Below are 23572 nucleotides of genomic sequence, written 5' to 3'. Positions count from 1 at the left end.
GCTTAAGATTTCCTAACATTTGTGTGTTACAGTATTGTTATTCTATTTGTTAGGAACATGCTATTATACAACTATATTTCTATGTTGAGTATTCTAGTTGATATATATATATATATATATATATATATATTTCTTTTCTGAATGTGAAGTTGAATTCTTTTTATCATGTGAAGTTTCAAGATCAAAGTATTAGGCTAATTACATTATCTTAAGAGAGTTTCTTAAATATAAAGTACACAGAAGGATTTATTTCATTGCCATCACTCCAATGAAATGTACAAAGGTAACTTACATTCAAAATCAGTTGTAATTTCAAAGCATGTTACAAATTGTAAAGTAAGCTTGTTACATTATAAAAATTATATTGGAATGTTAAGAAAGATCCATTTTATGCCTTGTAGCACATATATTAATGACCAAAATATTCACAATCAGTTCTGTCACATATTGATCATAACAAAGTACATTGTATAAGTTTCTGAATGTGAAATAACTTTTTTCATAGTCAAATATCTGTAGATTCCTAGTTCCTCATGCTTTGTTTTCTGTTTTTCATTGCATGCAATGTTGTTAATCTGTTGTATATTGATCAATATATTTTGCACAAGAAAATTTTTCAAACATAAATGTTTTAATTTGTTTCACTTTTGGTGTTTCTTCTTAGCTCTCATTTTCCAAAGTAAACTGTAAAACATAAAATTTAAGTTACATAAAATATTCAGTTGGCAACCTTCAGTAACCATGTGATTAATTACAAGTATCCACTTAGAAGAAAATGTGAAAAATTCAATACACATTTTTCAGGTATGAAACAAGGCAAAATATCTGTGTTTAGGGTTTTTAATGTAGTGGTATTAAAACCAAAGACAAAATTGTTACATAGTTTAGGTCAGCTGAAGTAAGTAAAATAAAGCAGATACTACACTGATTAATAATTAACTGTTTTTCTGTTGCCCCCAGTGTCACAGCGATAAGCTTGCAGACTTATAACACTTAAAAACTGGGTTTTAATACCATGGCAGGCATAGCACAGACAGACCATTGGGTAACTTTGTGCTCAACTACAAACAAATAATTAACTGTTTTTTGCCTAAGGTAGACCTTAATCATCCTACTGGCATGCATGTTGGTGTTATTTTTCCAACAGTTTGTTAATTGAATTTGCATGGGATCTGTCCATTGGACCAATTTCATATTGGAGAAAGAATGTTGACTAGAATTCTGAATTTACTTTTAGTAAAATGAAGAAATTGATTTCATCAGTCTGATTTGGAGTCTTATAAGTTGGAGTACAAGGTGATACTCATGTGAAGAATAAAAATACTTTTTTTTCTCTATTGTACATTTTGCTTGTTGAATTGCACTCTGTAAAAAGTTGTGCCATGTGCGCTTTGAACTTCACCCACAAACATAAGTTTAATAAAAACATTTTATCATGCACATTTCAACTTAAACATTGCATCTCTTATTTATGATTAAAAAGTCTCAACTTTAGAGAGTATCCATTTCTATAGTGAGAGCTTCTGATGAACAAATTACCTCTGTTCAAATGCATTTCTTCTTAACTGAGTCATTCTAAATGCAATAATTTTAAAAACATCTAAACACTGCTAAGTAGCTAAAAAATGACAGTTTTAGCCAAAGTTGTCGACTAACTGAATAGTCATTTTATTGTAAAGATGTAAAGAATAGATTTTATTTGTTTGTTTTGGAGCAAAGCCACATTGGGCTATCAGCTATGTCCTCCACAGAGAATTGATTCTGTAAACTTACCACTGTTCCACCAAGGTACATAGATTTAGTACATACTTTTTTAAGAAATGAATGAACAAATCTTTATATCCACATTAGTGTTAGGAATGAGTTAAAAAGTTTATACATCTTTTGAAATTGAAAATTGTCATGCTTGAAATGCTCTCATTTGGATTTTATCAGGTGTTTCTGTTGTAACATTGGATAAATCACTTGAAATCAACCATGTGATAGCTCGTGTTGGGGATAATGTAGAGATTAAGTGTGACATCAGTGGAACCCCACCCCCACCTATTGTGTGGCAAAGAAATAATCTTGATTTGTCAATTCTAAATGAAGAAGGAATAAAGGTATGCATTTTTTTGTTTCATTTTCTAAATCTTTCTTCTAGCCATATTATTTTAACTTGTAATAGGAAATTCATATTACCTTTCATATATTTACATTTTATACCATACTGTTCAACTGCTGGTTGTGATCATACAAAAAAGGCAAGCCCATTTTGTTTTATTTTAATTGTTTAAGGCTTAGATTTGTTATTTCAAACTAATGTACAAACTGTTTAAAACTTTGAACTCATCAAATGGTTATAGACTCTTCAAGGAAATGTTACAAATGTTACCTGAAACAGTGAGAACCTCAAATGTATTGGAGAATTAGTATTTATAGATCAAATATATGATAAGAATATAATGACAAGTAAAAGAAAACATGAATGATAGAAAGACAAAATTTATTAAAGTTAAATGCAATATTATTAATGGATTTTGAATTACTGGTTAAAAAAACTTGCAAGTTCTTACCGGTGTATGGCATGTTTTGTGCTTTGATATGAGTTGTTTGAATAATTGTTTTCAAATTTTAGTAATATTTAGTTTTTCATGTAAAATGAGTATGCATATATGCACACATATGGACAAAATAAATTAGATATCAATAATTTATTGATTTATGTTTTACATGTGGCTAAATTATAACTACAAATATATTAATGGAAATGAAACTTATTGCTTTATTAAATTTGGGAGATTGTACAGCAACACTATAACTAAAAGATTTTAAAAATTAATATTTCAGAATGTTTTAGTTCATTTTAATAATAAGTATGTTTATCATGATCACCAAGACAGTTTTAAAATGTTACGTCAATCCCAATGTACATTTTTTCTTGGGGAGTTCAAGGGAATGTTTTTCCCATTTCTTCACCAGTGAATTTCATAGGTGGTTTAGTGTGTTCAGTGGATGAGGCAGACAAGAAATCCATCTCTGAAACCGTTTTCAAATATTTTCAGTGTGTTTAAGGAATGTAAAAAATGCTGGTCAATCTGTTCTCTTGACAGTTTCTTGTTCAATGGAAGTGGTGTTCATGTATGCGTAATGTATGATCATTATCATCCATCAAATGAAATATGATCTAGTAGCATCAGAAAAAGGCCTGACAGTGATTGCCATGGTTTCACCTCTATTATGTGCAGCATTCAGAGCATCACAGATAACAAGAGTTACTATACAAGTTAATTAAAACAGAGACTGAAGAGTGTTGAGAATAACTGTGTGATGGTTTTGGGAGGAGGCATCTGTCTGTTGGATGTAATGACCTGTATACCATAAGGAATGTATATATATTGTTGCTGCCTACCTTGAGAATTGAACAGACATTATCAAGCAAAGACAAGAAAATTTGGTATATGAATATACCATGTGTTTCTATCTTCTTGTAGTATTATAATCTTTATTCTGAATTCATTATTTGTTCTAAACTTGTGCAGATTTCACATAATACACTTAGACCTTTGTCGTTCTTAAAAGTAGATACCTGTTACTACCTGGGTAAACACATTGCTTAATATGACACATTGTGTAAGTATGTTGACAGCAATGCTCTCCAATAGTTGTTCAGATGATGTCTAGAGGTTATGGCCCCATCTATATTATTATGAGACTGACCAGTCACGTGGATATCACATGTTGCTCTGCATAAATGCAATGTTTCTTACAAACTGAGAAAGGTTGCATTTAGTCAGTCTGGAACTTCATATTCATCTAATCTGTCTAGTCTTGGTATATGATGTCAACTTGAATGATTGAAGTAGAAAAACTCCAGTGAAACAATCATCCAGAGTGACTTTAACAGCAAATTCACCTGTTGTGTTTGTGTTTAATTGACATAATAAAGATTTTTCATTTTCTTTTACACTTCATCTGAAATCAATCCAGTCAGTAACAAGGTGACTACTAGTCCATAATCAATATCTTGATTGAATCCTTAGTTATCAAGTGGATCTATCTGGTGTAGCTCTAGTGTTATTTCAGTTTTACTGCAAGTACACAATAAGTATAATTTTCTTTCATAGTTTATAAGTTATAATTTAACTACTTGTAAAACACATAACAACTTCCTCATTAATACATATTAGGCTTGACATGAAGTACATAAACTAAAGTCAAGAGAATATTAATAAATGAATTTAATTCCTTAACAGGTGTTTGTAGATGGCTCCTTGTACTTGACTAATGTTCAGTTGGTTTATGGTGGAAATTACACATGCTATGCACAGAGGAACAAAGATGTTTTCCAGACACACATTTTACATGTTCATAGTAAGTGTTTGATTAAAACACATTATAGTTGTTGTTTTTTATTTCATCTTCATCAAATGAAACTTGGCCTTTTTTGATGTAGTGCTACTAGGTTTTAAAGGGCCCTGGAGTAAAAAATTATGAATAGGCAGAACAGGTTTAGAGCTTACAATTCCCAATTTTCTTATTCAGCTAAATCCAGAGGAAATGATTTTATTATTCCCAGAATTTGAGATTCTAAAAAAAAACAAAAACTATGTTACCTCTGACATGTTGAAATATAAAAAAATTAACAGAAATATATTTAGTTCTGTTGATTAAAATAATAGATTCCCCCTTTCCTTAGTTACAGAAAATATTGTACTACATGGATATATCTGCTGTATCATTTAAATCATATTGTCCTATAGTGATATAAAGTATCTACTTTTTAAGCAATATTGTACTGTATAAATATAGAGTATCTACTAAAGCTTTTTAAGCAATATTGTACTGTATAAATATAGAGTATCTGCTAAAGCTTTTTAAGCAATATTGTACTGTATAAATATAGAGTATCTAGCTAAAGCTTTTTAAGCAATATTGTACTGTATAAATATAGAGTATCTGCTAGAGCTTTTTAAATATTATTGTACTGTATAAATATAGAGTATCTACTAAAGCTTTTTAAATATTATTGTACTGTATAAATATAGAGTATCTACTAAAGCTTTTTAAATATTATTGTACTGTATAAATATAGAGTATCTACTAAAGCTTTTTAAGCAATTTTGTACTTTATAAATATAGAATATCTGCTAAAGCTTTTTAAATAATATTATACTGTACAAGTATGAAATATCCATTAAAACTTTTTTAATCATACTCTACTGTTAAACTATAAAATTTCTGCTAAAGCATTTTAGGTAGATTGTACTGTATGAATATAAAATATTTGCTAAAGTGTTTTAGGTAATATTATACTGTATGAATATAAAATATTTGCTAAAGTGTTTTAGGTAATATTATACTGTATAAATATAAAATATTTGGTAAAGCTATTTGAATAATTTTGTTTCACACTCAATGAAAATTTTGAGGTTTACTCTCTTCTTTTTCATGCCATTCATTAATCAAATCAAACGTTTTCGTATTTTCATCTTTTTTTGCAAGTAATTCTGAAATTCAGAGAACTTGTTAAATATATAAATGTTCCTGCTAAGTAACTGTTCTTTTACAAAGGTGTAAAATTTAGGATTATCATTTGAATGATCTTACAAACACAAATATTTTCTCCATCTTTCACAGCTTTGCCTGAGGTTCATATCATTCCAAAGCTGCAATCACGATCTCCTGGGGAGTTTGTTGAAATGGAGTGTCATGTGGCTGGTGTACCTACTCCAAATGTGTCATGGCTGAAGAATGACTATGAACTGAGAGTTGAAGATGACAAGTATACTATTGTGGGTAAGTACATTTTCTTTTTTAAGAAATGACTTTAAAGTTGTAATAAATAAGGGTACTATGTAGGTTGGTACATTAGTTATATATATCAGGTGTGGTATTACGTAAGTTATTTCAGAAACAATTAAGAGTTACTTAAAACTTTAATAAGTTGAAATTTTAGGAGAACATAAAAATAATATTGATTCTCTTTGATTAATAGTGTAACTTTTAAAGAAAACATAAAACAAATGGGATTAAAGCTTGATGTATTAAAAATATTCAATAAAACATAACATTACCATAAATGAATTGAGCATAAAAGTAGAAAATTAATATTTAAGAGATTTTTTTTTAATTAAGGGGGAATAAATTTAGTTAGATCATTTGAGATACAAGTGATATTCAAATGCTCAATAAAACAAATGTTTTTGATTTGAATTTTTAGGTAATGGAACTGCCCTCTTAATTGGTAAGGTAACATACAGTGATACAGGAGCATACATGTGTGTAGCCTCCAACTCAGCTGGATCCATGAGAGATATTAGCTCATTGGTTGTTCAAGATCAACCTACTCCAAGTATGTTCTACAGTGAAAGGATGAAAAGTCCTTCAAAAGTTTCCTAAAGATACACATCATTTACATGTTCCTTAAAATATGTTATATTATTACTTTTGAAGGTTTTTATGAAGCTTCTTTGGACATCAGTTGTGCAGTTGATAAAAAAGAACAACAATGGGGAAGTTAAATATGAACATTACTAATTTTAAATAAACTAAAACTATATAATAACCAAAAAATTTTTACTTTATGTTTTGTTAATGAAGTACAAAAAGTCATCTTTAAAGTTAATACATTTGACTTAACTAAAAATTACCATACTTGGAAGAAGCTGTTTGCCAAATATCAAAATTAATTAGAAGTTAAATACATACTAGGCTGTACAACAAACTTCTCTGTGTATAAGTAGAAATAATTCCATGTTTTCATGCTAGGAACCTATACTACCTATTGAAATATTCTATACTGATCTGTTCAAGCAAGATCTGTTCAGACACACACACATTTACACAATCTCGCTTTACAGAGTATTATGTATTAAATAGGTTTTAAATATAACTAAATTTCTGCTTTGTTAAAATATTTCTAGTTCTTACATTTTATTAAATAAAATAATTTAAGTATACAAACAAGAAGAAAACTGGAATAAACATTAATTTTAAGTTGCTTTAATAAATTGATTATAGTTGAGAGAGTTCATAATATGCATATGCATGTGTGTGAATGTGTATCAGTGTGTTTGTTTCAATGTATCTATTTAAATATATAAATATTTTATGGCAGACCATTGTTATACTTCAGTAATGGAACTACAGTTTTCTGCATTTTTATTGAGAGACCATAATTGTAGAATATCTGTTTGTTTAAAAAAGAAAAGGGGTCAAGGTTTGTAATATTTCTAAGTCATCTCAGCTTGTGTATCTGAATATTGTGCTTTAATATTAATAGTAAAAACCACAAAAATCGAATTTTTTTTGCCTCAATGAAAGGTAAACTCTTTATTATTAGTTACAGTCAACTAGTTTCGGTAACACAGTTACCATCATCTGAGTTAGTGACTACCATAATGAAGGTAACTGTGTTACTAAAACTAGTTGGCTGTAACTAATAATAAAGTGTTTACCTTTCATTGTGCCAAAAAATGTCAGTTTTGTGTTTTTTACTCTTAATATATTAGCACAATGTGCATGAAAAGAAATTATTGTACTTTGAGTCATATCATTCATTTGATGTCAGATACACCACAACTTATAAAATTCTAAAATATCACAGTAAATGCGTATAACGTAGCTAAAGTTTATGTGGATTTTTTATTCTAGCTGCTGCTCCTGAGGAGAGACGTTTCTTTGCCTTTCATGATTGGGGTGTGTCTGTTTACGATCCTGATAATTGCCGCCTCTACCATCAAATGCAGAGCACCGATATAATTCCTGGTACCCAGGAGTATGTGTGTGGTGACCGAGGCATCAAATGCTCATGGGGAAGGGCCATAAATGTGGCTGATCGTTATGTTTATGTCTCACAACCTACAAAAGACAGAATTCTAATCATATCAAGGGTTCAGATGGTAGTTGTAGATGTATGTATGTTTCCTTATCTACTAGTTAGGAAGCTAACTCAGTTGTATAATTGAATATAAAGAGTAGTCTTTATATACATACCTACAGCAGAATGATATATAAATTGTGCACCATCTTGCTATTTTTAACTTGTCACTACGATTTTTGAAAAGCATGTTTTTGTTTAACTAACTGTCAGTTTTTATTTTTCTAAAATAATTGTCGAGATGTTATTAACCTTGCAAGGATTTGTGGCAGTGATGCTGCTGTGCAATGATATCAATCATGCATATACATGTTTCCAATAAATTAAAGATGTAAGGTTGTGTGAAAAGTCATGGTGGTGCTGAACTTTTACTTTATCCTGTATATATATGAGAATGTATTATATTTTTAGCATGAACAGACTGTATGCCAATGAATGTGGAGTTACTTTTAACATTATTAACTATATAGGAAGACAATTTTGTAAGCAACCTCACTGTTATGTTGTTTTCTTAGAACAAAGCTGGGAATCAAACCCTGGATTTTAACATTGTAAATCCATAAACTTACCACTGACCCACCAGAGGACCTCAGTGTTATGAAGCATGACTTTTGTGCAAAAAAACGAGAATATGTGATGACTAATGATAAATTATAGTTCTATAATTTAGGCAAATGAATTGTAGAAGTTGTTTTTCAGACTGGTTGTTATTACAAAAGAAAATTTCCTACTTTTACATAATCTATAAAAAAAATTGATCCAAATAGGAAAAAGTAAATATACTGTGCCTGAAGCAGATAATATTTAATTTTTTCTTCTGCACTCTAAAGTTAACATGTATTTATGAAAATGATATTTCATGTAATCACTTGATATAGCACTGTAGCTGAAACATGCCTTAAAGAATTTAGGCATGTAACATTATCTTTTTTTCAGGTGGTTGTTACAGATAAATATCCTGTAGACCTGTATTATGTCCCTCATCTTGACCAAATATGGCTCACCTGCTGGCGAGGTCCAGATGATCGAGGAACCAAAACAATCCAAATAATCCGTGATGCAAGTCAGAAGAGAAAACACCATACTGTTCACCCTGAACCTGTGGATGGACACTTTGACTTAGTAAGTGTGGGCTGATATATTTAAAGCTATTTTGCTAAACAGCTTGAATCCATAACACATACTTTTTTTTTACCATTAATGCTATGGTTACTTACATTTTTTGTACACCTGAACTTAGTTTAAATGCTGATTTTTGGATTTCATTAAAGGACAGTATAAAAGGATTGAAAGAGTTAAAGAAAAGTATTTATTTTTAACAAATAAAATACTAACACATGTGTATTACTTATGCAGAATTTCTAGCTTTCGAGCTTTGCTATAATTTTCTCACACAAACTAGTACCTTACATTTACTTTATTGAAGTAGTATTTTCTATAATCAATACTCAGAAACTTATGTGAAAATGTGGATATTTTGCTTACTAATATATTTGAGTATGAGAATAAAGGGAAGAGAAATAAAAAAGAAAAAGAGATCAGAATTCTTGATCTATATTATTTTTGTGTCATACATTTGCAAATATTTGATTGTATAACTAAAAATTAGAACAAAGTAAATTTTAATGCTTTAAATAAAGATTTCTGTAGGACAATATATATTTCTTCTAACTTAGGTGAGTGAACTGTTCATCCCTCTGACTCAAGACTTTCGACATCCATGGAAATATGGCTTTGCTGTCCACACCAATCAGAGGGGAATGTATAAACTACACCTGAAAGAAATGAAATATGTGAAAACTGTGGATTTAACTCCTTATAACTGTGCACCTCGCAATGCAGCTTTTGCTGCTGTTGGTAAAGAAGGAACCATATAATTAATTTTTTAAAAATAATTGAAAACTTATTTTTATATTCAAGTTGAGACTTTTTCAAAATGACCTTTTCCAAGTGAAGGATAAAAATGCTGGTTAGTTATGATTATTGAGTTTTTTAGTAGCCACTTGTTAAAGAAAAAACATTTAATAGAGAGACAGTTTTACTTAACCTACTGTATTTAATGGTACTTAGGTGCACTGGTAAACATCAGATAAACATCAAGTATCTGCAAAACACAGGCTCTGAAAATGTGTTGGAAAGAATAAAATAAACATAGAGAGAAAAAGATGTAAAAAGAGACAAGTAAACATATGAACAAATCTTTATTCATATATACAAATAATTTTCTACTTAGTTGGCTTGCTTTTGTAATCATTGAATTGGCAGCTAGTGTAGAGAGTAGTATGAAATCATGTTTCCATGGGACAAAGATGAAATCAAGAATAATTCACATCTTCTTTGGACATTCATTGCATATTTTGATAAATACATTATATGATGGGAGTAACAACTGAAAAATAACTTTATAATTTATTTAACCCATATTTCTCTTTCACCTTCAGTGTATTCAATTATTTCTTGTTACAGGAGGATATATTATCTTGGAATGCATTGAGCCAATCACCCATCGACCTACAGGACAACTTGTCTTGGACTATCTTACAGATATAGTTGTGTCTCACAAGATTAACTTGTTTGGGAAACCTCATATTTCTCCAGATTCTCGCTTTGTTGTAACTTTAGAAAGAACCAACACTAGTGTCATAATTTTTGCCCAAGAAGTAACAGAGCAAGGTGGGTCTCTTGTATTTGTCACAATAAAACAGCCAGTTATATAAATTATGATAATACATATAAGTTATAGAAATACTTGAATTAAGTATGGTAAATAGGTTTGAAGTTAATGTGTAGGAAATTTGATGATTATAGGAAATATTTAAGTATAGATGGAGCCACCATCATTAAAATAGTATCTCTAAAACTTTTTGCTTGCTTATAAACACCTCTCAAAAATGAACTATAATCTCGTGATTTATATAATACTGTATGCATAAAACTTCCGGCCAATATGCGTATTTTTACAGCATATTTATCATTATAGCTAGCGAGTGCTGTTCAAAAACTATGATAATTAGAACCACAATACATACATTTCTGAGATTAAATAAACATAATTTGATGCTTATTCAAAATAAGAAATATATCACTCAATATAAATTACCACAAATACACATTTTAAGTTGTTTATGTGCCATTGAAATAAAGATTAGTTCAGAACCAAAGCATTTCACAAGTTACAGAAGATAACATTAGTAGCAGGGGCAGATTAAAGGTCAAATAGGCTACAGGCCTACTATGATAATGACTAAAGACTAAGGTAAAAAACTAAACCTCAAGATATGTTTTGCTTACAGAGACAATGGGAAAATAATTCCCAAAGACTTGCAAAAGTTGTCTACAAATTAATGAACTATATTAGATATTTCTTGAATAGGAAAAGTGGTGCTCTAACACAGTCAAAATTTGCAAACCATACAGACAGAAAAAATCCACATACACATAAACTCAACAACTCTCGCATTCACATGCTCACACACACAAACAAGAAAATGCACAGACATACACGCACATGCTTAGATCACACCTGTATTAGCCAGCAGTATTAGTGGATCATGTCATTGGTACTTAGTTAAGCTATTGTCTTCCTGGCTCTTTTTGCAATTCCTGCACGAATTTCTTGAGAGGTTTTAGTAGATTAGAAGCTGTACTGACATCCATTTGGGAATTTTGTAATGAACAACTTCTCTTGTGAAGCCTCTCCAGGATAATGCTCAATAATTCCGTCATTATACCTGCTTCTAGTTATTCCAATTGGAGCATAAGGTTTCTTGACTCTTAAGTGCACTTGAAGCTTTTCAGAGTCATCGTCTGTAATCGAAGCAAGGACTTGCATTCTGGCTTTGTACCCCATTTTAAAGGCTTGTATTGCATCTGAATGAGCACTCCATCTTGCGTCTGATAACCTCTTTATCGTCAAGAACCCTAGTTTTTCAAGTGCATCGTATAGGTGCTTCCACAGCCAGGTTGAAACTAAGAAGAGAGCATAAAACTTCTGCGTAAAGGAAAGGAATATACAAGCTTAAGTACAGCAGTCCACAGCACATTGTCCAACCAAATTGAGTTAATGAGCACAGCAGGGAACATAGTCTGTTAATGGAATCCTTCTCTTTGATCAAGGTTTGAATGCATTGTCATACAATTTCCCATGGCAATCTTGAATTCTTATATCATTCTTTTTAAGGAAATTAATGAGAACTTTAGCAAGTTCTGCTCCTGTGTGACAAATCTCTCTATTGGGCCATCATCTAGAATTATCTAAAGATTGTTGTCAGTTGATCCATATAAGATATTTCTGGAGTAGAATCAACAGACACTGAGTAATACTTGAATGTGTTGATTTCCTGGATAATGGTGGTAAGAACATCTTTGTTTAGGATTTTTATGAATTCATCACAAACAGTTGAGAATAAGCATGAAACATGACATTTTCCCTTAATTGTGCATTTTTGAATGTGTTCAGCAAGAAATGTATCATACTTAGCCAATAGCTCCACTGTTCCTAAGTAATTGCCATTATGCACTGAAACAACTACTTGATCACTTCATCTGAATGCTAGTCCACTGAATGATATAAATTTTATGACTGGGAGAATATGCTCTAGAACTGGTGCCAGTATTTGTTATTCAACTCCATCTGCTCTGTTAAAGTCTTGTTGATTTGTCCACTTTTGGTTTTATGAGTAACAAATTTGGTGGTGCAGCAAACTTGTTTCTTGCCAATTAAAGTCCCTTGTAGCATGTTTCCAGTCAGAGTAACTAGTTGCTACTAGTGAAGAAATTTCCATTGCTGTAGAAAACAATTTGCATATAATGCAGAAGACATTCCCCTTTGACGGTGAATAGTAAAGCCAGTCTCTTTTAACCCTTTCTCCATTTAGTTGCTCTCAATAAAAGTCTTTAAGCATTAGCATTTATACTTGTCACCCAGAATTATGTAAACACACTGAAATCTGCATCCATTTACTGGCAACAGTTAACCTCCGACACACAAACAAAATATCTTATTTCATCATTAACTTGTGTCCATGTCACAGAGTTGGATGTAAAAGATGGGTTAGTAATTTCATCACCATTGCAATAATAGATTTCTTCCTGTTGGTAGGGGCTCAGTTCAACTTGATGAAGTTCATGGTCATTAGCATTGAGAATTGTTGTTTATACATGACAGTCTTGGTTGCTGGTTATGTCTTTGGCACTTTCTGATTGAGGGAAAGGGCTCGATTTTATATTTAAATGCCCTCCTGAAGATCATCATTAGTCACTGAGGGAGAATTACTACAGTTGCTTTAGCAGCACTTGCCACATCCTACTGAACAATTAAGTCAGTGTTTTCAGCATGTGCATCACTTGGTATCACAGTTAGTTTTTGCAAATACAACGAATTACTTTCAAAAGACTATCAGGTGCAGGTGGCAAGAATGATTTTGTAGGAAATAGCTTATTGGCTGTGTAATACCCCCAATTTTGTGGATCTAGATTTTTGGTTTTTTCCAATCCATTCTTGGCACTGCAAATATGCTCTCATACTTTGGAATCTTGCTGCATCAGAGGAAGATGGCAATGTTTGTATTTGTACACAAGAAGTACTGGTGGAAATCTTAGTAACAAATTTTCAAAATCGAAGTAAATCTAGTCCTTCATATGGTAATCCTCCATATAAACAGACAATGTCCTCCTCTCCAGTGTTGATGCCATTTTCTACAGTTGAAGAGCTTCTCAAAAAAGACTTCAGCTTGTTCTTTCAATTGAATGTTTGTTCTAAGTTTCTTTAGAACCAATGCTTTACTGATACCATATAAGCGAGAAGTTGTATCACAACCCGAAATTGTATGAACAAATGGCCAAAATCAACAAGTTTCTTCTCCTAAATCATTTTTGGTCGACTTTATGCTTCAGATTTTGAATTTCTTTGCATTTTTTGCTGCGATTCATATTTTATGTAAATGTTGTTGGATTGTAAGTCTGTATGGAAACAAAACAGTCAATAAAATCTACGTCTTCTCCAACAAATACAAATTCAAGGTCTCTTATTAGTACCGTAAGTTACTCCAGTTTTAACTATCAAAAGATCAGCATCTACAGTAGCCTGGATCATCCTGCATCCATTTACTAAAAGCTCACTACTTAATAAGTTGATTAGATTTTGTTTATTTTAAATGTTTGAAAGAAAATTTTTTCTTTGTTTTGCAGGACATGTCTTCTGTAAATATGACTTGGGTTGACATTGCTCCTTGTTTTCTTCTCAGATGTGTAATGTCTTTTGCTGCAGGACCCTCTAAGTAACTATCAAATACAATTATAGGGTCAATGCATTTTTCATTAACATAATTGATGTAGATACTACATATGTTTCAAAAAGATGTACCAACATCTAAAACATACTGAATATTACCGTTTGGCACTTCTGCTACTCTGCATTCCCATAGAGCCCATTACCATTAACTTTGATGTTGATATTTTATGCTCATTGTCACAACTTGACTTTTTAAACATATATTCTAGTATATTTTGACCTGTCATGGACTGAACAATTTCCATGCCATCTTATTTGGCTTTGTCTGCATTGACACTTTCGTCTGCTGTGACTCCTGTTTCAATGCTGTAAAGAGAAGGATCATCAAGAAATGGATTTCGTTCTTGAAGGAAAGATAGAAGTTTATGTGTCCAAATTGTCTTGTTTCTGTCTAGAATATGACGTTTCCTTATGTTGCTCACTTGTAAGGAAACCAACTCTCGTTAAACTTTGCATGGATATATTCATGTCAGCACATAACAGCACTGAGAGAAGCCACTGTGTTTGATGTACCTCTGTCATGCCACGACCCCTTGTCAAACCTCCAACTGTTTTAACACTTCTTATTAAACTTGTTCAATAACAATGTCAGTTGATAAGCCTGCCCAGAAGCAATCACTCCTTCTGAAAACATGCTGACCAGCTCTGAAGTTTTCAAACACATCTGGATGCTCTTCCTGTAGACCTTGCATCATAGTAATGTAAACATAGACTAAATTAGCATACAAATTGTGGCCAGTGGCAGCAAAATATGGCAACATTTCTTGAAGGCAATGCATATGGAGTTCCCAGTTACCTGTTCTTTCTGCCTTTATAAACCTCCTAAGAATGTCCATCATCTCTGAATATATTATCCAAAACAATGCAGTGCAATTACTTTCCAATGAATGTTTCTCTTCTCGCAGACTTGTTTGAATATTATCCAAAACTTTACTTTGTCAAAGTTTATTGATGGATATAACTTCTTGTTTAAAAGTTTGTTATAGAGCTGAGCTGAAGCTGAAATGACGTCATGGTGTTGGGAATTTATTTGGTTTTCTATCATTGACTGCATTCTGTTTGATGACACAAAAGTGTTATCCTCTATATTATGATCAATTTTCAACATTGATTCTGTTTCAGTGAGTTTGTTCATTACCCTATCAGACTCCAACATGACTTCAGTACAACTAATTTCTTCATTGTTTATTGCATTAACACTGGATATTGGGATATTAAAAGTCCTTCACATGAGAAGTGCATTTATTGCTGTATCTACTAACAGATGTCCTCTAACTGCTCTGGCTAAAGCTTTCCCAGTAAGCATATGTGATCTAGTATTTGATGCATATACAGTTTCCAGAACTTCACTTAGGCCTGATCCACTCATCAGATGACCAGTGCTACCAAGAAAACTCATATGTGTTTGAAATCATCCTAATCGAAGAACAATTGACTTAAGTTCACTACCTAACAATTCAACGCTGTTGATTGTAAATCCCTTCCAGTAAAGAGGTTGATCAAAGATCAGCACTGTATTAGATCCATAATGTCTTGCCCGTGTGCATACAAATTTAATTTTTGAATAGATGCATGATAGATCACTTGGGTCCATATGAATCATTGGAAAGAAGGTAAAAGCTGACTGACCTGGATATTCACTACTCTGTACTATCTGCATAAATCCAGACCAACTTGGAATAGGTGAATGAATCACCCACACAGCTTTACACAATAAGTCCAGCTTCCATGTTGTATCTGTTGTTCTAAGACTTTTCAGCTCTGAAAATTTCCTAGTTGCCATTTTGTTAAATGGTGGTTTATAATAGCTAATGTTACTTTTTTGAGAACTTTAAGGTTATCTGTGGAAACTTCAAACCTTGGAATTGCAACCAAACGTTGACACCAGGTGTAACACCAACAATGAGTTCCATTCCATGAAATGTGTTGTAACCCATTCGTCTCTTACATTGCGATCAACATTGTAGGCTGCATATGAAGGAAGTTTCCAGGAGCAAAGCCTGAAACATCAGTACCTTAGACAGCAGCTGCACTTGATTAAAATCTTTGTACTTTTGAATATGATGAACAGAATTCCAGACTATTCGGTGTCAATTAAAAACTTTAACACAAAGTGATGATTAAGTTGTACACCTAGTCCAATCTGCAAAGAAGCAATATTCATTCTAGGTCTTGCAGCTTGTACAATCGCCTGGCCAATTGCTGATATCTTTAAATCAGCATATTTTTCACTAAAATGTTTTCAGAAATATTCTTAAACTTTCTGGAACATAGCCATTGTGTAGCTTTGTGCTTAACTATAAACAAACAAACACTTCAGCCCCCCTGGAAAATGAGAAACATAATTCTTTATTTATTCATTCAGCATATGCATATGAATTGCTTATTCAATTCACAATTTCACACTACTTTTCCCCCACAGAAAACTTTGCCCTTCCCTGGAAAAGTTTCTGTGGATGCCCATGCACTTCAGTTGCCCATTCATCTTTTTGTTTGTTACATATTTGCTCAAATTATGCTTGAAATTTGTGTGTTCTTACAGGGTAAACATTGTGACCTATTTTCTTTCCTGAAGTTTTGGCTTCCTGATCACAAAAAAAAAGACAATGATCAGCAAAGTTAAACATCAATTTTGAATGCAAATTAGGAGTGTTGTTCTCAGCTACTTTTCTTCTTTTAGAACTTTGAATACTTTTTGGGTGACAGTATACTCTGCGACATTCCTGGTGTACAAACTGACCACTCACTGCTGTAATAGCTTCACTGCATTCTTTGTTTGCATTATTGATTCCATTGCTGCCCTTATCACCAAGCCTTACAAATGGTTTTCCTTTGTCCAAAACTTCATAGCGTACAATACATTTATCCATGATAACCTGAAAGACGAAAAATACATATATATATATTGAATCAATGTTTTACATTTTAATTTTGTTTCTTGTGTGATACTATTAAATTAGTGATTATTCAACTCTTTTCTTGAACAAAATACAAAGCGATTCAGAATAAAGAATTGAAAGATATAGGTATCTTCAATCTAGTCAACTAACTAAAACACAGCTTTTGAAGCTTTGTACTGTCACTTTTGATTTGTGTTTTAGTGAATGCTCCTGAAGAAGCTGTAAAGTGAAACGTTGAGTATCTAACTGAATAAAAACAACATTTTGGTGTTATAAGGTTGTTTATTTCTAGTATTAATATGTCTTCTATACCCCAATATGCACTACAAAAATTAAATAATTGTAATGAAAATGTTGAGTGAAGAGATATTGACTGACCAAGGCCTATTATTCGATTACCGTAACTATGTTTTAGCCTCGCTTAGATCTAGTATATTTGCATTGCAAATTGTATGCAAATATGCTAAGTCAGAGCGGGACTATACCTAATCACACTATTCGAAGGTAAGCCAATCAAATATATGCACTCTACATTGCATGATAGGCCTCCACAAACTCTCTCTCATTATTTTTCACTCTCTTCAAAGATAAGTAGACTCGGTTGATTGATTTTTAATAAGCACTTTCTTAAAAAAAAAAAAAAGAAGAAGACAAGGCTTTGTTTTTTATATATATAATGGGCCTGGGGCTACAGCTCCAATAGCCACCATCTTAAAAGTTAAACCACCCCTGATTAGTAGGTGTGATGTAAATGCTAGTATCTTGGTTTTGTATGGATAAATTAAATCAGCTTTGAACTGTTTGTGATTAAATTACTTTGTTTCTTGCTGCTTGAGGCTTATATATGCATAATGTAAACATTAAATTTGTGAATTTATTAATTGTACTACTCCAGAAAGTTACAATTTGTATACTCATACCTATATTATTAGTGTTATTAATTTGACTTTGGACTAATAATAGTAATATAATTATTAAAAATCATATTTTAAACGTTTTTCTGTCAATGCTAGTATTTAACAACAACATAAAATTATGTTACAATTCTTGACACTTCATATAAGTATTGATTTTACAGTCCAAAACTTATATAAAAAAAAGTTTAAATGTTTTTTGTATGTAAGATATATTTAAATCTGTTAAACTCTATAGTTCAGGTTTACTGTGAGAAAAGTTTTGGTCAGCATACTCAAATTTCAATTTTCTATCACAAATATATTTGGTATCTCTTTTGTAGGCTTGCAGTTTTTGTTTGATGTGAAGACAACACTGCAGATTAGTGACATCGCCTATTTCCCATCTCCCACCACACAAAGTTATGATTTGTATGCTAGCTCTTCTAATAAGGAAGACATCCTCTTTGTTGATCTAGCCAATGGGAAAGTAGAAATGGTCACTGGCATTGGACAAGCCATGGACCCAGAGGTAGCAGAGTGGAAAAACACAAACCGGCCAATGACCAGTGCAGGAATCTTTGGCACTTACATGGTGACCACTGCCAATGAAGCCATCTTTGTGGTGAATGGTAAAACAAGAACTGTGAACTGTGAAATTGGAAATATTGTCCATCCTCGATTGATGGTTTGGGTGAAGTCATCATGAAGTCTTCTTTTTTGGATGAGATGCTGATGATTTCATATGTTTGTTCAGTTTAAGCAAGTTAAACTGTCAAATTAGTTTATTATAATGTTGTGGTCTGCTTGTCTACTTCACATAGAAGGACCTGCTAATGGCAACTTTATTGAAAATATATTATTTCAGTAAAAATCTCAAATATTAAGTTACTTGATACCTTTTGTGATTTATGTTTATATACATAATTTTACTTCATTAAGAACTGCAAGAACTGAAATGCTCTATCTAGTAACTTTAATTAAACCAAATGTAAGTTTTTCAGAAGGTCGGAGAATAATCACATCTATTTACTTAAATTGCTTACCTTAATTATAAACTGTTAATAACTTTTTATTTAGCTCAGTTTTTTTGTTGTTGTTTTTTGTAATCAGTATTGTATGAATTGCTGAAATTCACTTTCATGCATTTTCAAAGAAAAATCTAGTCAGAGGTTTCTCATCTCTAAAAATATTATTTAAACTAAACATTTTTTTTTAATATAGATATAGCATTTCAGAAAATAAAAAATGTGTTTTGTAGCATTATAATAATCTTGCTTGTAAGAATGAAAGAAACTTAGCTGTGTGTAAACTTACAGTATGCAAGTTATCTGTGTAGAATTATGTAATTGAAACTATTAAATGAGTGAATAACGTGGGTATCTTGAGGCTTTGTGAATTTTTCAAAACTTATAACACTCCAACTAGTAATGTAACTTAAATTTTGGTCTGATTCTTATAAAACATGTATATCTAATATATTTAGTTTTTGAAGTGTGCATCTATTCTTGCAAATAAAATATTTCAGTAAATTCAGTCAATTTTTCTCTAGATGTTATCACGCTGCAATGTTTCTTGTGAAACTAAATGTATTTTCTTTGTCAGTCTTGGCCATTGCTTTCAGTAAAGTTACATATATATATAATATATATACTTTGTTTGTCTGTGTCAAAATTTGCTATTGCTTCCAGTGACATTATATATATATATATATATATATATATATGCTTTGTTTGTGATGTCAACCTTGGGCTTTGATTGCAACAGTTGTATGTAGTATACCTTTTTTTTTAAGTGATTTATGTGTTGTCATCATGCAAAAATATTTCTTGGTTAAAACCTAGCAACATTTAATACAGATATGTTAGAATATAAAGATTGTCTGCCAATCTACAGGGCACAGTACTGCTCTATTCTTCTTGTAATTTAAGAAAAGAAACTTAGTTAAATATAAGAATGAGACTGCCAGATAAAATCATTACGATTTCTTTTTTTTGTTGAAAATCCGTATTCTTTTTTAAAGAAGCATTTTCTAAATGAAATAGTTTCACTTACTTGAAAATTTTATATCGGAGAGATTTAGATTCTGTATTTCACTCTCCCAAATTTGTAGGTCAAGCAGTGTAGTTGAACCTTATTAACTTCAGGCTTAAGTCACCTGTGCTGTGTAGTGACACTTACATATACTCACTTTTATAAATATGTTAAAAATACTTTTACAATTTCATCAATAACAAACTTGGACTGCTGATTTTTAGTAGTCTGTATTTTTGTTATTGTATTAAACAATGGTATAGTGAAAGAAAAAAAAAAGATAAATTTTACTACAGGTACAATTGATGATACTGCATGTGTGTGTGTGTGTGTGATATGGCCTGAATTACTAGAAGTTCATAAATATTAATTGGCAGCCTGTGATTTTTTTTGAAATAAGATACTGTAAGTTTTTAAAAGTAAAGATATAAAAGAATGTTGTACTTCAAAAGAATACTCAAGTCAATGGGAAGCATTGGCCATGTGTAAACACTGATCTTTATGGCTACTCTGAAAGTGTGCAAGTACATTGTAGGTATGATAGAAACTTTAAAATTATGCATAACAACCATATTCATTGAACCAAGTTTGGGTTATTCCACCAGGATAGGTTTTAGTTTTGAAAGTCACATATAAAGCTAATTAAGAATCAAATCACCAAGAATATATTGTTGTCAAAGACAGTATATGTGAAACTGTTTATCAACAATAATGTTCTGATGCATGTGCTATGATGGCAACATAAATATCATCCAACTGCCTTCTTCCACAATCATCAGAAGTAATACTACACGTAGAAGGTTATGATAGAAATTGGATCCTCTTCACACTTTACAATCACAAATGGCTGAAGAATATTTTGATTTATACTGGTCAATGTGTGCTATAACACCAGCTTGTACTTTTAGATTTGGGGAATCTTTAAAGGCCATTTTTGCCCTTTTAAGGAAAGTAATTTTGGAGTAGCCACAAAGCTGGAAAAGTTGGGAAATTTGAGAAAGGGGTAAAGAAAATCAGAAAATGCAGGAAAACTATGCCCCCCCATCTCATTACAGGCACACTGCTTAGCTGTGCCCGTTATTGGTATGTTTTACCGTAATCTTCATCAATCACTTAATAAGAACTCCCGAGTGAAAATATAGTCAACCTCACTATATCTGATACTTCCAGTGTTATTTTATTTGGCAATAATTATCCAATTCGTTATATTTCATAATGAGTTATATCACATTCTTTTACAAATAAAAATGGAACATTTTATTGTCTACCATAGTTGCAATGCCCTTGTTTGTAGATTATTTCTGTAGTAACACAATATGAAGTAATTATGTTCTGAAGTTTTTATTACCTGTTATAATCAGATTACAAACTAAAATGTTATAAATTAGGTAGAGTTATAATGAAAATTGAAAAGTCAGCATGTCATATACATGTACACATAGATCTGGAAAAAAATATTTTTTAAAGTGTGACCACCTTAAATTTTAAGTATTTTCATATCATGGGGAGATGTACCAGTGTAACAGCAGATGTGTGTTTTATGGTATGGATATGGGCAGTTATTGATCTTTTGAACTTGAAACCTTTCATAGTATAGATAAATAATTGAGAATGCACCCAAACTATGACAAAGACTTACCAGTTGTAAACTATTTATTCTTGTAAATTACAAACAGTAATAAAGTGCAGAATAAAATCATCTCTTAAAAATTATGTGAAGAGAGCTTGCACCATTCATCGTGGTGAAAGATGTGCAGACTTTGAAAGTTACTGAATTTCTTTACAGACAATTCCTTGTGTTTAGTTCACAAAAAGTTTCATATGTGCCAGTAATTAACTTATTTAATCTTGACAACCTGAATGAAGAAAATATGCCATGCCATCTTTTTTTTTATTAGAATATTGACTACAGGTTAGACTAAACTTTTCTTTTACTTCATAATTGAATACTTTCCAGGGGCTGTGCATACAAGAAGCTTGGGAAGGCTTAGCCTTCAAAAATAAATTGTCCCTCACAGGGCATTATTGTCACCAACTCAAAAATACAATATAGTATGTATAGGGACAGAGAAAGAGCAAAAGAGGGTGTATGCATGAACTGATTCTTATCAACTGTGCAACCGCTCACACATGACAGAATAGTATACACAAACAAAAGACTCACGCACCGCCACTGCTAAGTGCTATTTGGAAACGAAGGTCAAATATATTAAACTTCTTGGAAATAATATTGCTGTGTACCTGTACATACATTTGGATATAATGTTGGACCAACTTATAATTCTTTCAGTTATTATTGATGTTTCATTGTCAGTCATGTATGTGTATTAAGTACACTAAAAAAAATGGATAGCTTACACAATTTTGATGTTTGTCTAATTCCTGTGGCACTGTAGGTTTCAATGTATAAAAACCACAATAAAGCTGGTCTTTCCAAAACATTAAGTGTTTTCATTAAAAAACAATAAAAAGGAAATAAGTACATATGAAAATATGTAATACATGTACTTACACAGGCCAACTGAGCATGAAATTACTTCTATATGTAAAAAATATCCCCCTTTTATATATCATACATCAAAACAAGCATTTCTATAATTAACATTTTATTTGTACAGTACAAACATATAAATGTTAATCTATATACATTGGTTTACACCTGTATATTAACAATTAAATGCTTACATCTGATATTAAATAACATTTTCTTAACAAAACTTTTAATATGTACTTTCACATATTACAGTTTCTTGCAATTTTGGTTACACGATATATACACAGTCTAGAAAATTAAGTTTTCACTGTTATCTCACTATTTAATAAATTTTCATTATTTATGACTGCTCAACAAGTTTTCAAATTCCTTATAATTTTTAACATCTGCTGACCATCACCTATTACTCAAGAATTCAATTTCACATTAATAGTTGTTTTTTCAATTTTCCATTTTTGTATGCAAGTATTCTCTCAAGCACACATTTAAAAGTTATTTAGAATGTAAGCTACATGGATCAAGAATACTTTTAAATTTCTAATTTTGACAACAATTTCTTTCAGTTTGTTCACATAATACATGTAAACTATTATATATAATATGGCATGAACAAACTATTCCTACTTATGTAAAATACTGAAATTAGGTGCAAGTTCCCTACACACAGAAAACTTAAAACTAATGCATTTGAAGCACTATACAGTTTATATGGAAAAATATTAAACCATTAATAAATGCATAATTTACCTTTTTTTTTATGTACATTTTGTTATGCCTAAGTGACATAAGTAGGGAAAATAAAATGGTAAGGGAAAAAAATATTATTATTATTATTATTATTATGAGAATGATTTAAAAACATTGAAACATTTTAAGCTTCCATAATGCTTTGGTTTACTATTGGAAAATGAAATGGTAGTTGTTCATGTAGATGCCAAAACTAAAGCTACTTTTAAACACACCAACAAAATGAATAAAATATCAAAATTATATCCTTTTTTTTTTTCTGAGAAGAGGAGCAAATAAAAATTTTTTATATCAAAAATGCTGAAACTCACATTAATTACAGAGAAAGCCCATTTCACCATAGGGACCTAT

General features: G+C 31.3%; 1 protein-coding gene across 1 annotated transcript in view; it reads left to right on the top strand.

The window, feature by feature from the left end:
* The window catches only part of LOC106478102 (follistatin-related protein 5-like), a 109011-nt gene extending 86592 nt beyond the window's left edge, over positions 1-22419 (top strand). The window contains exons 7-15 of the mRNA XM_022393657.1: positions 1936-2102; positions 4236-4353; positions 5620-5778; positions 6203-6334; positions 7636-7895; positions 8798-8983; positions 9538-9718; positions 10328-10534; positions 18291-22419. Of these exons, the coding sequence (XP_022249365.1) occupies positions 1936-2102; positions 4236-4353; positions 5620-5778; positions 6203-6334; positions 7636-7895; positions 8798-8983; positions 9538-9718; positions 10328-10534; positions 18291-18655 (1775 nt within the window). The 3' untranslated portion in view covers positions 18656-22419. The remainder of the gene's footprint in view (positions 1-1935; positions 2103-4235; positions 4354-5619; positions 5779-6202; positions 6335-7635; positions 7896-8797; positions 8984-9537; positions 9719-10327; positions 10535-18290) is intronic.
* Positions 22420-23572: the final 1153 nt, after the last annotated feature.

The sequence above is a fragment of the Limulus polyphemus genome, unplaced genomic scaffold (genome assembly GCF_000517525.1).
Source record: "Limulus polyphemus unplaced genomic scaffold, Limulus_polyphemus-2.1.2 Scaffold0, whole genome shotgun sequence".
In the NCBI taxonomy this organism is placed as follows: Eukaryota; Metazoa; Arthropoda; class Merostomata; order Xiphosura; family Limulidae; genus Limulus; species Limulus polyphemus.
Note: the sequence above shows the minus strand (reverse complement) of the source record. Positions and strands in the feature narration are given on the sequence as shown.